Source organism: Hyla sarda, chromosome 6 (assembly GCF_029499605.1).
Source record: "Hyla sarda isolate aHylSar1 chromosome 6, aHylSar1.hap1, whole genome shotgun sequence".
In the NCBI taxonomy this organism is placed as follows: Eukaryota; Metazoa; Chordata; class Amphibia; order Anura; family Hylidae; genus Hyla; species Hyla sarda.
Window position 1 is genome coordinate 126,883,871 of NC_079194.1, and position 12,203 is coordinate 126,896,073.

Consider the following 12,203-nt stretch of genomic DNA (forward strand, 5'->3'; position numbering starts at 1 on the left):
GAGAGGTACCTGCGAACCAGTATGTGGTGCATTTCACAGGGCACATGGAGCAACATGGGTTGACTCACTCAGAACTACACCTCGGCAGTGGGATACCTGAACTGCGGTCCACGGAGTGGGAAGTGTATGGTAGGTGACCCGCAGTAAATCATGGCTGACTGGATTCCTGAATGCACAGGATCACACCTTCGAACCCTCCCACAGAAAGTGGGGTACCGGAGTGCGGCTGATCCGATGGGCGACCTGGTGGTGAACTTGCAGGAACCCTCGTCCAGAAACCCCCCATGCAGAAAGGTATGGGAAAACACTGCCAAGCACACCGTCAAGCACGTGGCAGCCCAGTGCATAGAATCTCCGTCACTATGCAAGATCAGGGGAGGTTGAGGAGCACTGGATTGCATCCCTGTCGCCCTGAAATGGGTCGATAGGACACGTAGGGTCACTTCTTCGGACTCTGTGATATAGCAGTGGGACCATAACTCTTGAAGGGCAACCTAGATGTGTAGGAGACCATGAAGACCACTGTCCAGCTTACTGGAACAGGGTCCCCTTGTACCTATAATGACACCCTTCTGGACTTCTCACATTAGAAGAGGGGTACAGGAACTCCAGCTAAGCACGTGGCAGCCCCATGATGGGAGACCATGGTGTCAGAAAACCGAGCAGACAATAGTCTGGCTTATCAATAGAGAACAACCCCCAGGTGCTGGTGTCCTATTGTCGCATATGGAGGGGCTGGGAGGCTTGGGGCCATGGATAGTATCCCCGTCACCCTGCACAAAATCCATTGTACAAGCCGGGTCACTCCTTCGGACACCACTTGTTAGCAGTGGGGAGCCGTAATTCCAGCCATGGATGAGTGACTGGAAGCAGAGGAAATCACGCAGTCCACGTAGGAACATGTGCTTGAAAACCTTGAACTAGAAGTGTGGGGGGGGGGGGGGGTCCATTCCAAAGACCTATAAAAGGACCTGTGGGAGAAAATTGATACAACTGTGGTTTCCCAGCAGCCTCCCGGGAATAAAGACCACAAAGAGGACACCTGATGTATAAATACACAAGAGAAAGAAACACCTGTGAAAGGCCCTCAGCTAAGGTCAAGGTTGCATCTGCAGGGGCATCCCACCGGTGTCTCGCCCTGGGGAAGGGGCTGGAATGCGGCTGTGGGCGCGGCAGACATGTCATGGCAGAAATGCCACACACAATATCTCTGAGCTGGCGAAGATACCTTTGCCTCTTCAGGTGATAAAACAGGGTTGCGGAAGCAAATATTAAAGTGGCCCAAAAAATAACATTTAATATAAAAAAGGTCCCCAAATCAAAAAGCCAGCAAGATTAAACCGGTAAAAAGCAGACATCAAAAGACTGCAATAGCTGTCTGCCACTACAAGGGGCTGCAATCTACTGAATGGCCACAAGAGGTGGGTAAGAACATGGACTGAGAAATGAAAGATTTATTACATTTTTTTAAATAAAAAGAGCACAGGAAGAAGTGTGCTGCGCAGGGACCCCGAGGCCAGAGCCTGCAGGACCCCTGGGAGAGAAAGGCCGAGAACTGCAGACAAAGCGCCCCTGACCCATGTAGCGAACCCCCACACCCGAGAGCCCCCCCCCAAAAAATGTCAGGGATATCCCCCGACGACGACCCCCAATAATGCTTAGGATTAGCCCCTGTCAGGGTAAAAGCGGGGGGCGGGCGGGCGGACGTTGGGGGGGGGGGTGTTTGAAGATTGCTGCAGATGGGGCTGCCGGTTGAGTGATCAGGAGGCCACAAGGTTAGCCAAGCACAGCCACGTGTAATGGCGGCTGAGGATTCGGCGCAGGGGAAAAGGGAACCTAAGGATAGAAAAACCATAGCGGAGTACAGAAGGGGAAGGGGAGAAAGAGGGGGGCGCAGGGGCAGTGGGGGATCCAGGGTACAACCTCCAGGCGCTGGCCGTTGGAGTGAAGGGGTTGACAGTACATAACTCTGTCTGTGCCCCTTTGTCGCATATAGGGGAACAGGTAGCGCCATGCTCCTGAGCCCCCACCTGAATAAGGGAAACAGAAGGGAGGAAAAAAAAAAACTAAACAGACCTTACTAGAAAATAAATTATTTTCTTGCCTCCTAAAATTGATTACCTCACTTCCAGTGGGTTGGTATATCCTGCCAGGGAGGAGCCGACTTATTTTCCTAGTGTCAGCTCCTCCTAGTGGCAAGAGCATATACCCATCAGTATAGGTATCCCACAAAGAAGAGTGACCGAGAAATTTATTTTTAGCATTTGGAAAAGCGAAAGAAAGTAACAGTCATATTGCGCCACCAAGTGGTTATTTACATACACAACAGAATCTGTAAATTTTTTGCCTCCAGTATTCCGCTTCCAGCCTCCACAATGATCCTTTTCTTGCTTCTTGTTTCTTCTGGTCTGACTATGGCTCAGCTAATCACCGGCTGCAGTCATGTCCTACCTCAGCTGGTGACAGGCTTAGTGGCAGTGTGATGTATTGAGCCCCAGGACTTAATAAGTCCCACTACCGCTAAGCTTATCACTGGCTGATGCAGGACATTGTTTTGGTCAGCGACTTGCTAAGCCTCAGTGTGACTAGAAGTCGACAAGAAGAGGATCACTGTGTAGGCAGGGAGTGGAATACCGAAGGCACCAGGAGAGCAGCAGGAGGCAAGTCCAGTTGTTTTTTTTTAATTGCCGGCATTCTGGGCAAGTTGGGGGGGAAAAAAAAAAAAGGTTCCTGGAGTACCCCAGGAACTTTACCAAATTTTTACATATAATTAAGCTTAAAACAGGATTTACCATGAAGATAAGTAGGTGTAAACCGATGCATTATGCGAAATGAAACATATTTCCAATGTACATGCATTTCTGTAAATGTACAGTTTGAGGGATATTTATACTTCCTATCTCCCAAGTGTCTTTTTTGTTTTGCCCTGTTGCACTTGGTTACAACCATCCTGCACATTGCTTGTTAGTCTTTACAATGTATGTATGTAATTGGAGAAAATGCCCCCTATAATTTGTAACCCCATCTCTTCTGAGTATGCAAATACCCCATGTTAGGACGTAAAATGCTCTGCAGGCGAACTACAATGCTCAGAAGAGAAGGATTCACATTTGGCTTTTGGAAAGCAAATTTTGCTGAAATGGTTTTTGGGGGGCATGTCTCATTTAGGAAGCCCCTATGGTGCCAGAACAGCAAAAAAAAAACAAAAAAAAAACACATGGCATACTATTTTGGAAACTAAACCCCTCAAGGAACATAAGAGGTACAGGGAGCCTTAACACCTCACAGGTGTTTGACGACTTTTCGTTAAAGTTGGATGTGTAAATAAAAAAATTTACAATGTGTAATAGGAGAAAATGACCCCCAAAATTTGTAACCCCATTTCTTCTGAGAATGGAAATACATAGTTACATAGTTAGTACGGTCGAAAAAAGACATATGTCCATCAAGTTCAACCAGGGAATTAAGGGGCAGGGGTGTGGCGCGATATTGGGGAAGGGATGGGATTTTATATTTCTTCATAAGCATTAATGTTATTTTGTTCCAGGAATGTATCTAATCCTGTTTTAAAGCTGTTAATTTTTCCTGCTGTGACCAGTTCCTGAGGTAGACTGTTCCATAAGTTCACAGTTCTCAGGGTAAAGAAGGCGTGTCGCCCCTTGAGACTAAACTTTTTCTTCTCCAGGCGGAGGGAGTGCCCCCTCGTCCTTTGGGGGGGTTTAACCTGGAACAGTTTTTCTCCATATTTTTTGTATGGGCCCTTAATATACTTATATACGTTTATCATATCCCCCCTTAAACGTCTCTTCTCAAGACTAAACAATTGTAACTCCTTTAATCGCTCCTCATAGCTAAAATGTTCCATGCCCCATATTAGTTTAGTCGCGCGTCTCTGCACCCTTTCCAGCTCCACAGTGTCCCTTTTATGTACAGGCGACCAAAACTGAACAGCATATTCCAGGTGAGGCCGTACTAATGCTTTATAAAGGGGGAGTATTATGTCCCTGTCCCTTGAGTCCATGCCTCTTTTGATACATGACAATATCCTGCTGGCTTTGGAAGCAGCAGCCTGACATTGCATGCTATTCTGTAGTCTGTGATCTACAAGTACACCCAGATCCTTCTCTACCAGTGACTCTGCCAGTTTAATCCCCCCTAAGACATACGACGCATGCAGGTTACTAGTACCCAGATGCATAACTTTACATTTATCCACATTGAACCTCATTTGCCAAGTGGATGCCCAGACACTTAGTCTATCCAAGTCATCTTGTAACTTATGCACATCCTCTATAGACTGTACCGTGCTACAAAGCTTGGTGTCATCTGCAAAAATACCCCATGTGTGGACGTCAAGTGCTCTGCTGGCGCACTACAATGCTCAGAAGAGAAGGAGCGCCATTGAGCTTTTGGAAAGAGAATTTGTTTGGAAGTCAGGGGACATGTGCGTTTACACAGCCTCCCGTGGTGCAGAACAGTGGACCTTCCTACATGTGACCCCATTTTGGAAACTACACTCCACACAGAATTTAATAAGGGGTGCAGTGAGCATTCACACCCCACTGGCGTTTGACAGATCTTTGGAACAGTGGGCTGTGCAAATGAAAAATTACATTTTTAATTTTCACGGACCACTGTTCCAAAAATCTGTCAGACATCTGTAGGGCGTAAATGCTCACTGTACCCCTTATTACATTACATGAGGGGTGTAGTTTCCAAAATGGGGTCACATGTGGGGGGGGGGGGTCCATTGTTCTGGCACTATGGGGGCTTTGTAAAACACACGTGGCCTTAAATTCTGGACAAATTTTCTCTCCAAAAGCCCAATGGCGCTCCTTCTCTTCTGAGCATTGTAGTTTGCCCGCAGAGCACTTTACATCCACATATGGGGTATGTTCTTACAAATTTTGGCTTTTTTTCCCCCCCTATTTTCCCTTGTGAAAAATTTAGGGTAACACCAGCATTTTAGTGAAAAAAAATTTTTTTTCTCATTTTCCCATCCAACTTTAATGAAAATTCTTCAAACACCTGTATGGTCTTAAGGCTCACTATACCCCTTGTTACGTTCCGTGAGGGGTGTAGTTTCCAAAATGGGGTCACACGTGGGTATCTATTTTTTTGCGTTTGTGTCAGAACCGCTGTAAAAATCAACCACCCTTGTGCAAATCACCAATTTAGGCCTCAAATGTACATAGTGCGCTCTCACTCCTGAGCCTTGTTGTGCACCCGCAGAGAATTTTACGCCCACATATGGGGTATTTCCATGTATTGCGTTACAAATTTTGGGGGTCTTTTCTTTTTACCGCTTGTGAAAATAAAAAGTATGGGGCAACACCAGCATGTTAGTGTAAATTTTTTTTTTTTTTTACACTAACAGGCTGGTGTAGCCCCCAACTTTTCCTTTTCATAAGGGGTAAAAGGAGAAAAAAAAGCTCCCCAAAATTTGTCGTGCAATTTCTCCCGAGTACAGAAATACCCCATAAGTGGCCCTAAACTGTTTCCTTGAAATACGACAGGGCTCCGAAGTGAGAGAGCGCCATGTGCATTTGAGGACTAAATTAGGGATTGCATAGGGGTGGACATTGGGAATCACTGGCGTAGAATACCCCTAACAGTGTGCCTCCAGCTGTTGCTAAACTCCCAGCATGCCTGGACAGTCAGTGGATGTCCGGAAATGCTGGGAGTTGTTGTTTTGCAACAGCTGGAGGCTCCGTTTTGGAAACACTGCCATACAATACGTTTTTCATTTTCATTGTGGGGGGGGGGGGTGTAAGGGGGTGTATATGTAGTGTTTTACCCTTTATTATGTGTTAGTGTAGTGTAGCGTTTTAAGGGTACATTCACACAGGCGGAGGTTTATAGTGAGTTTCCCGCTAGGAGTTTGCGCTGCGGCAAATTTGCCACAGCTCAAGCTTGAAGCAGGAAACTTACTGTAAACCCGCCTGTGTGAATGTACCCTGTACATCCCAGAGCATGCATTGACAGACCGTGCATGCAGGGAGTTGTACTTTTGCAACAGCTGGAGGCACACTGGTTGGAAAACCACCAGTTAGGTTCTGTTACCTAGCTCAGTAGTTTCCAACCAGTGTGCCTCCAGATGTTGCAAAACTACAACTCCCAGCATGTACTGATCGCCAAAGGGCATGCTGAGAGATTTAGTTATGCAACAGCTGGAGGTACGCAACTACAACTCCAAGCATGCCGAGACAGCTGTTTGCTGTGTGGGCATGCTGCGATTTGCAGTTTTGCTACATCTGGAGAACTAAAGTTTAGAGACCACTGCACAGTGATCTCCAAACTGTGGCCCTCCAGATGTTGCAAAACTACAAATCCCAGCATGCCCAGACAGCAAACGGCTGTTTGGGCATGCTGGGAGTTCTAGTTTTGCAAGATCTAGAGCGCCACAGTTTAGAGACCCCTGCCACCTCTCTCCTATCCCTTCAGGGGTATCTTGGGTGTCTTGGACAACCCCGATCCCCCTTATTTTCTGGGTCACCGGAGACCCGGAATCGATGGTGTGAATTCACGGGAGACTTGCAGCGATCGACAACATCAGCAGTTACCTCGGCCCGGTTCCCGCCAGGCGGGGACCGAAATTCCCACGGACGTACGCGTACGTCCTCGGTCCTTAAGTACCAGGGATCCAGGACATATGCATACATCCGTGGTCCTTAAGGGGTTAAAGGTGTACTCCGGTACTTTTAATCTTATCCCCTATCGACAGGAAAGGGGATAAGTATTATCGCAGGGGGTCTAACTGCCCCTCCCCACACTGTCTATGAGAGAGCTGGAGATAAACGAGCGCTGTACTAATGTATCTCTGCCTCCCCCATAGACAGTGCATGGAGTGGGCATGTTGATCACCGCCGTTCCTAGCACAAGGAGAGCTGGTGTTCTGAACAAAAATCTTCAGAACACCGGGCAGGAGATTGCAGGGGTCCAAGCGGTTAGATCCCCTGTGAGCATACACTTATCCCCTATCCTGTGGATAGGGGATAAGATTAAAAGTACCAGGTTTTACCTTGATTGTTTACTTCTTTTCATCATAGAATTGTTATAATTTTTTATATCATGTAATTGTCATGTCTATGCATGTATATGTATGAGTGTATGAGTGAAAGTTTGTACAAGTAAGTCTGAGCATTCATGTGTAGGAAAGTGTTCATCTGTGTAGGAGAGTGTATGTGTATGTCTAGGTTTGCGAATGTGCAAATGCATGAGTGAAATTATGTATGAGTGTGGATGTGAGATAGTGTATGTTTGTGAGCCTGGGCATACGTATGTGTATAGTGAGCATGTATACATGACTGTACATGTTGAGTGTAAGTACATGTGTATATATTAAAAGTGCCTATGTACATGTGTTTGAATATTATTAATTCATGTAAGAGTGACAAAGCCCCTGTTCACATCATTCTAATAGACTTTTTGATGTAGATGCTGTGAAAAGCTCCTGATGTATTACTCCAACAGACAGCTGTCATGTATTCCACTGTACACCATACAGTGAAAGACACTGCCCATAGAATCTAACTGTAAAAAAGTACACTGTCTGCCATTTTACCTATTTATGTAGGCCTCATTAGGAACTGTCTCTCTGGACTTTTTATTTATTTATATAGCGCCTACAGATTCCGCAGCGCTTACAATTATGGGGTACAAACAAAGACAAGTATCAGACATAATATTACACAATAACTATTCAAACAAGAAGTGTGGGGATATGTTGGGGATATGCTGGGGCCAATTAGAGACTGTTGTAGGCCTGTCTGAAGAGATGTGTTTTTAGGCCACGTTTGAAACTGTGGATGATGTTGTTGAGTCTGAGGGATTGCATGAACTTTATGTTGTTCCAGTCCCCACCCATTATTATGAGGATTACATTACAGATAACAGCATCTCCTTACAGCAGCAAAGTGACAATAGTTTCCCTTGGTATTCAGTATAAAGTTATTTGTCTGACGTTCGGTTAAATTTAAAATATTCTACAAGCAGCCAGTTTGATGCCTCTCCAGTCCTCACCACAGCCTGTGTTTACTTTCCTAGATGACACATCCCCCTGATATCCTGATGATATTTCAAACTCAATGATCCACCAGAATCATTGATCTGAGCGGTCTCAAGATGACTACTGCTGGGGACAGTGACTACAGGATACCCCAGGGACATCATCAAGGGAGCAGAGAGGGCACAAAAGTGAACAGAGGCAATGGTGAGGCCAGAGAGGAAAACGTGCGAGTATGTTGTGTGTGGTCATCTTAGAACCACAAGCAGGCTTTCACACACATATAGATAGATAGATAGATAGATATATATATATATGAACTCCTTAAAGCAAGTCCTTTATACATATCTTTTAAGTGAATTTTAAACACCATAAATACTAGTTGGCTTTTGACATTATTTCTTAGGGTATGTGCACACAAGCATAACTATGTGCAGAGCTGTGGGCAGTGCGGGGAAGCAAGAAGGATTCAGTGGGAGTTTCAGCATGTAGCCGAACATAAAAGGAGTGACATGTCACTTCTTTACTGCACGGTTCCCTACTTTTCATTGAACCCCATTGTGAGCAGGGTTGCTGGCCCTGACCCTGCATGTTTTGTTTTTTGTTTTTTTGCTGCCAAAATCAGTTCATTTTCCAGGGGCAAAAACCACACAGCTCTTAGCCGTATGAACATGTCCTTATATTAGGTTGTGAAATTCGGCAGAAGTACGGGATAACAATAACCAAATATACATTACCTGTCCATTTTTCAGTCCCACTAACAAGCCTTCTCTCCCTGATGGGCCTCCAATAACCTTTATATATCTGATTAAAGATTCCATCATCCACTCTCGCTCCTTTACACCTTTAAAGGACAAGCACTGCAATTTCTTCTCCTGAGATGATTGAAAGATTTTTATAAAATCAACACAGAAACTCCAGTATAAACTAATCACAGCAGTCGCGATAAAGATTAGTAGAGTAAGGGCCTAGGCACACTATGGAATTTCTGCCAGAGTGGGGATTCCGATGCAGCACGGTGCACAATGTGGAATTTAGCCACAGAAATTCCAATTCCGGACTCCACCAAAAGAATGAACGTTTATTTTTTTGGCAGAATTCCTCCAGGAACTGTATTGCCATTAATAGGGCCAGTGTCGACTGTTTCCAGTGGCACCTGCTACACAAGGAATGTCCACCCAGAATTTCTCTGGTTGGAGATTATATAGTGTGTTTGGACCCCTCAGTGCTTAGAAAGACACATACGAAAACAAATGTAATCCTTAAAACCAAGAACAGTCTCTGTCATCAATGGGATTCACAATATAACAAAGGGTCTTTGCTGGTTTTCCAGGGAACTAAAGAGATAAGGTCCCCCCGCCCTCATGGTGCTACGTCAAAAATGCAAACACTAGGGCCGTCAAATCACCATGTGCACAAAACAGCTAGCTAGTAAAGAGTTAACTATGATATACAGAGCTATGTCACTGACACTTGGGGGCTATTATGCAGTTAGTGCATCACTCACCTGGCACAGGATAACATGCTGTGAACAAACCACAAGCAGATTACATTCAAACTTCTTGATAATTTTTTCTTTAACCCGGTAATGCATGTCAGCAGCATCTTCAGAATACAGCTCGTAGATCAAAATCTTCTCAGGCATCTGAATGGCCAGCCTGTTCTTATAGATGGCAATCTTCTTCACCAGCTCACGACACTTAATCCTCACTGGAGAAGGGAAAAAATTAAGAGTTTACATTAGGGATCGACCGATTATCGGTATGGTCGATATTATCGGCCGATAATCAAGATTTTGGGCATTATCGGTATCGGCAATTATCTTGCCGATAATGCCCCGCCCCCACCGCACCGCAACCGCCACCCCCTCGACCCACCGCACCGCGTCGCACCCCCCACCGTCATGCTAGGCGGTATACCGGTATGGATTTTTTCCCATACCGCTATACCGGTCGGGCCCACCCTCCGAGTCAATAAAAAAATTAAACTTACCCGTAATGGGGGTGGTCCAGGCAATCCTTCCTTCATGTAGTGTCCGGGGGCGTTCCGGGTGGAGGGTGGTCCGGTCCGGGCTGTCCTTCTCCCACGGTCTTCTTCTCCACTCCGGGCAGGCTCCGGCCTAGTACGCTGCATAGACGCCGCTACGCTGTGACGTCAGGTGCGTCGCTGCGCACTGGCGTCACTGCGCAGCGACGTCTATGCAGCGTACTAGGCCGGAGCCTGCCCGGAGTGGAGAAGATGACCGCCGGAGAACAAGGACAGCCCGGACCGGACCACCCTCCACCCGGAACGCCCCCGGACACTACATGAACGATGGATGGATGGCCCGGAGCACCCTGGCAGGTAGGGGAGAGAAGCGGGTAGCGGCGGCGGCCTATGGCCCCGCAAAAGCCACTGCAGATCATTGATTTAAAGCGCCCGCTTTAAATCTATGATCTGCAGCGGTGTCGCAGGGGGTTAAATAGCTGATAACTTATACCGGAATATCGGTATAAGTTATCGGCTATCGGCCCTAACCTGCACCGATTATCGTATCGGCCCTAAAAAAATGATATCGGTCGATCCCTAGTTTACATGACTATTCAAGATTAGAGCTTTTTGACTAAAAGAAGCCACAAGCATTTAAACTGTATTTCTGGTGGACAGGCAATTCTGTGAGAAACTGTATGTAGACTACATAAATGTACTGTTCTTTACCTTTTTGCTCAGTGATAAGATGTTGGACTATAACATCAGTCATACAGTCCCTGAAGGCATATCTGTCCTTGTAGAGTCCATGAACTGTGCTGAAAATAAGCTGGTAAAAAGCGAGAGTTCCATCCTGACACCCAATGACCTAAAACATAACATATGTAGGGCTTATAACTCTCACATTCCTACCCAGAATCTCACTCAGCTATTACATTACTCAGTCTTACCACATAGTTTGAATCAGGTTTAACTTTGCATGTCCACACCCAGGAGTTCTGCTCCCCGATTGTGCCCAGTCGCACTCCATCCTTTGTGAACAGGGACACCTGCCTGTCTGAGCCGCTCAGGACAATATATTCACCTTTAGAGAAGTAGCTTACACAGCAGGGATCACAGCCCAGAGATCTGTCCTTCCCAACCTACAACACATAAGAACATCGCATTACTAATAAAACATAGTATTATTGGAATGGGCTATGAAAACAAGTATGGAAAATGTACTTAATCTCTCCATCAATAAGAAATGAGAGGTGCCAGATGAACTCTCTAATCATAGATATCCTTTAGGCAGAATGCAAACTGTTCAACTACCAAACAATTCTTAGCTTTGGATGGATAAAATGTATTACCTTTATAAAAAGATAACGAGAAACCTTTATACACGTTCAGATCAACAATATAATAGGCCAGATGTCCATGTAGTACCTGCTTGCCACTTAGCTGATAAAAGGACAACTTCTGTCCCCAATCTGCCACGGCCAAGATGTCATTGTGTTCGTCCCTGATGGAAAAAGAAACATTTTTACAGTCACTCATAGGCACACATAACACATAAGGGGGAAGACAAAAAGAGGAAGATTTATGAAAACCTGTGCAGAGGAAAAGGGGTGCAGTTTCCCCATAATAACCAGATTGTTTCTATGCTTTTTAAGCTTTTTAAAAATGTATCTGATTGGTTGTTATGGTCAACTGCACCACTTTTACTCTGCAAAAGGTTTTAAAAACAGTCCCTAAAATGCCTACCCAATAGGAAATCCACCTACCTGACATGGATTTTCAACATTACCTTCAGCTAAGTGATGCTTACAAACGCCAATGTATGAGGGAAAAAGATTTAATAGGAGATAGTGATTGATTTGCTAGTCTTATATTTTACGAAATGTTCTAACAAGGTATGCTCTAAATAATAATATCACATGGTAAAGGGCTGTAGAGCCAACAATTTAATAAATATGGGGGCCTCTCGACTCTTTCCCAACAGATGATGGCAAGGGAGAGAATGTTCTGGCATGTTTGCCTTCAACTGCCCCTACCCTTTTGTTCTCAGAAAAATAAGTCACCAGAGTTGTCTGGCAGGGGTTTACCCCTTCTTTCTCCTTTGAGAATTTACAAAAGTTCGGCTACGTCAAATGTTTGTGTGTATGGGGAAATCCGGAGAGATAGCTGTCAGCCAAATGAAAGTTCAGCAGACACTACTTAAATAGGTCTTTCAGACTTAAAAAAATAA

The 12,203-nt window shown here is 45.3% G+C and overlaps 1 protein-coding gene across 2 annotated transcripts in view; it reads right to left on the reverse strand.

The window, feature by feature from the left end:
• IFT122 (intraflagellar transport 122) overlaps positions 1-12,203 on the reverse strand; it is a 103,739-nt gene that overhangs the window by 65,610 nt on the left and 25,926 nt on the right. For both annotated transcript variants that reach the window (XM_056524956.1, XM_056524955.1), the window contains exons 8-12: positions 11,402-11,477; positions 10,924-11,115; positions 10,703-10,841; positions 9,513-9,715; positions 8,743-8,880 (exon numbers count right to left, since the gene is read on the reverse strand). In XM_056524956.1, coding sequence (XP_056380931.1) covers positions 8,743-8,880; positions 9,513-9,715; positions 10,703-10,841; positions 10,924-11,115; positions 11,402-11,477 — 748 coding nt within the window. The remainder of the gene's footprint in view (positions 1-8,742; positions 8,881-9,512; positions 9,716-10,702; positions 10,842-10,923; positions 11,116-11,401; positions 11,478-12,203) is intronic.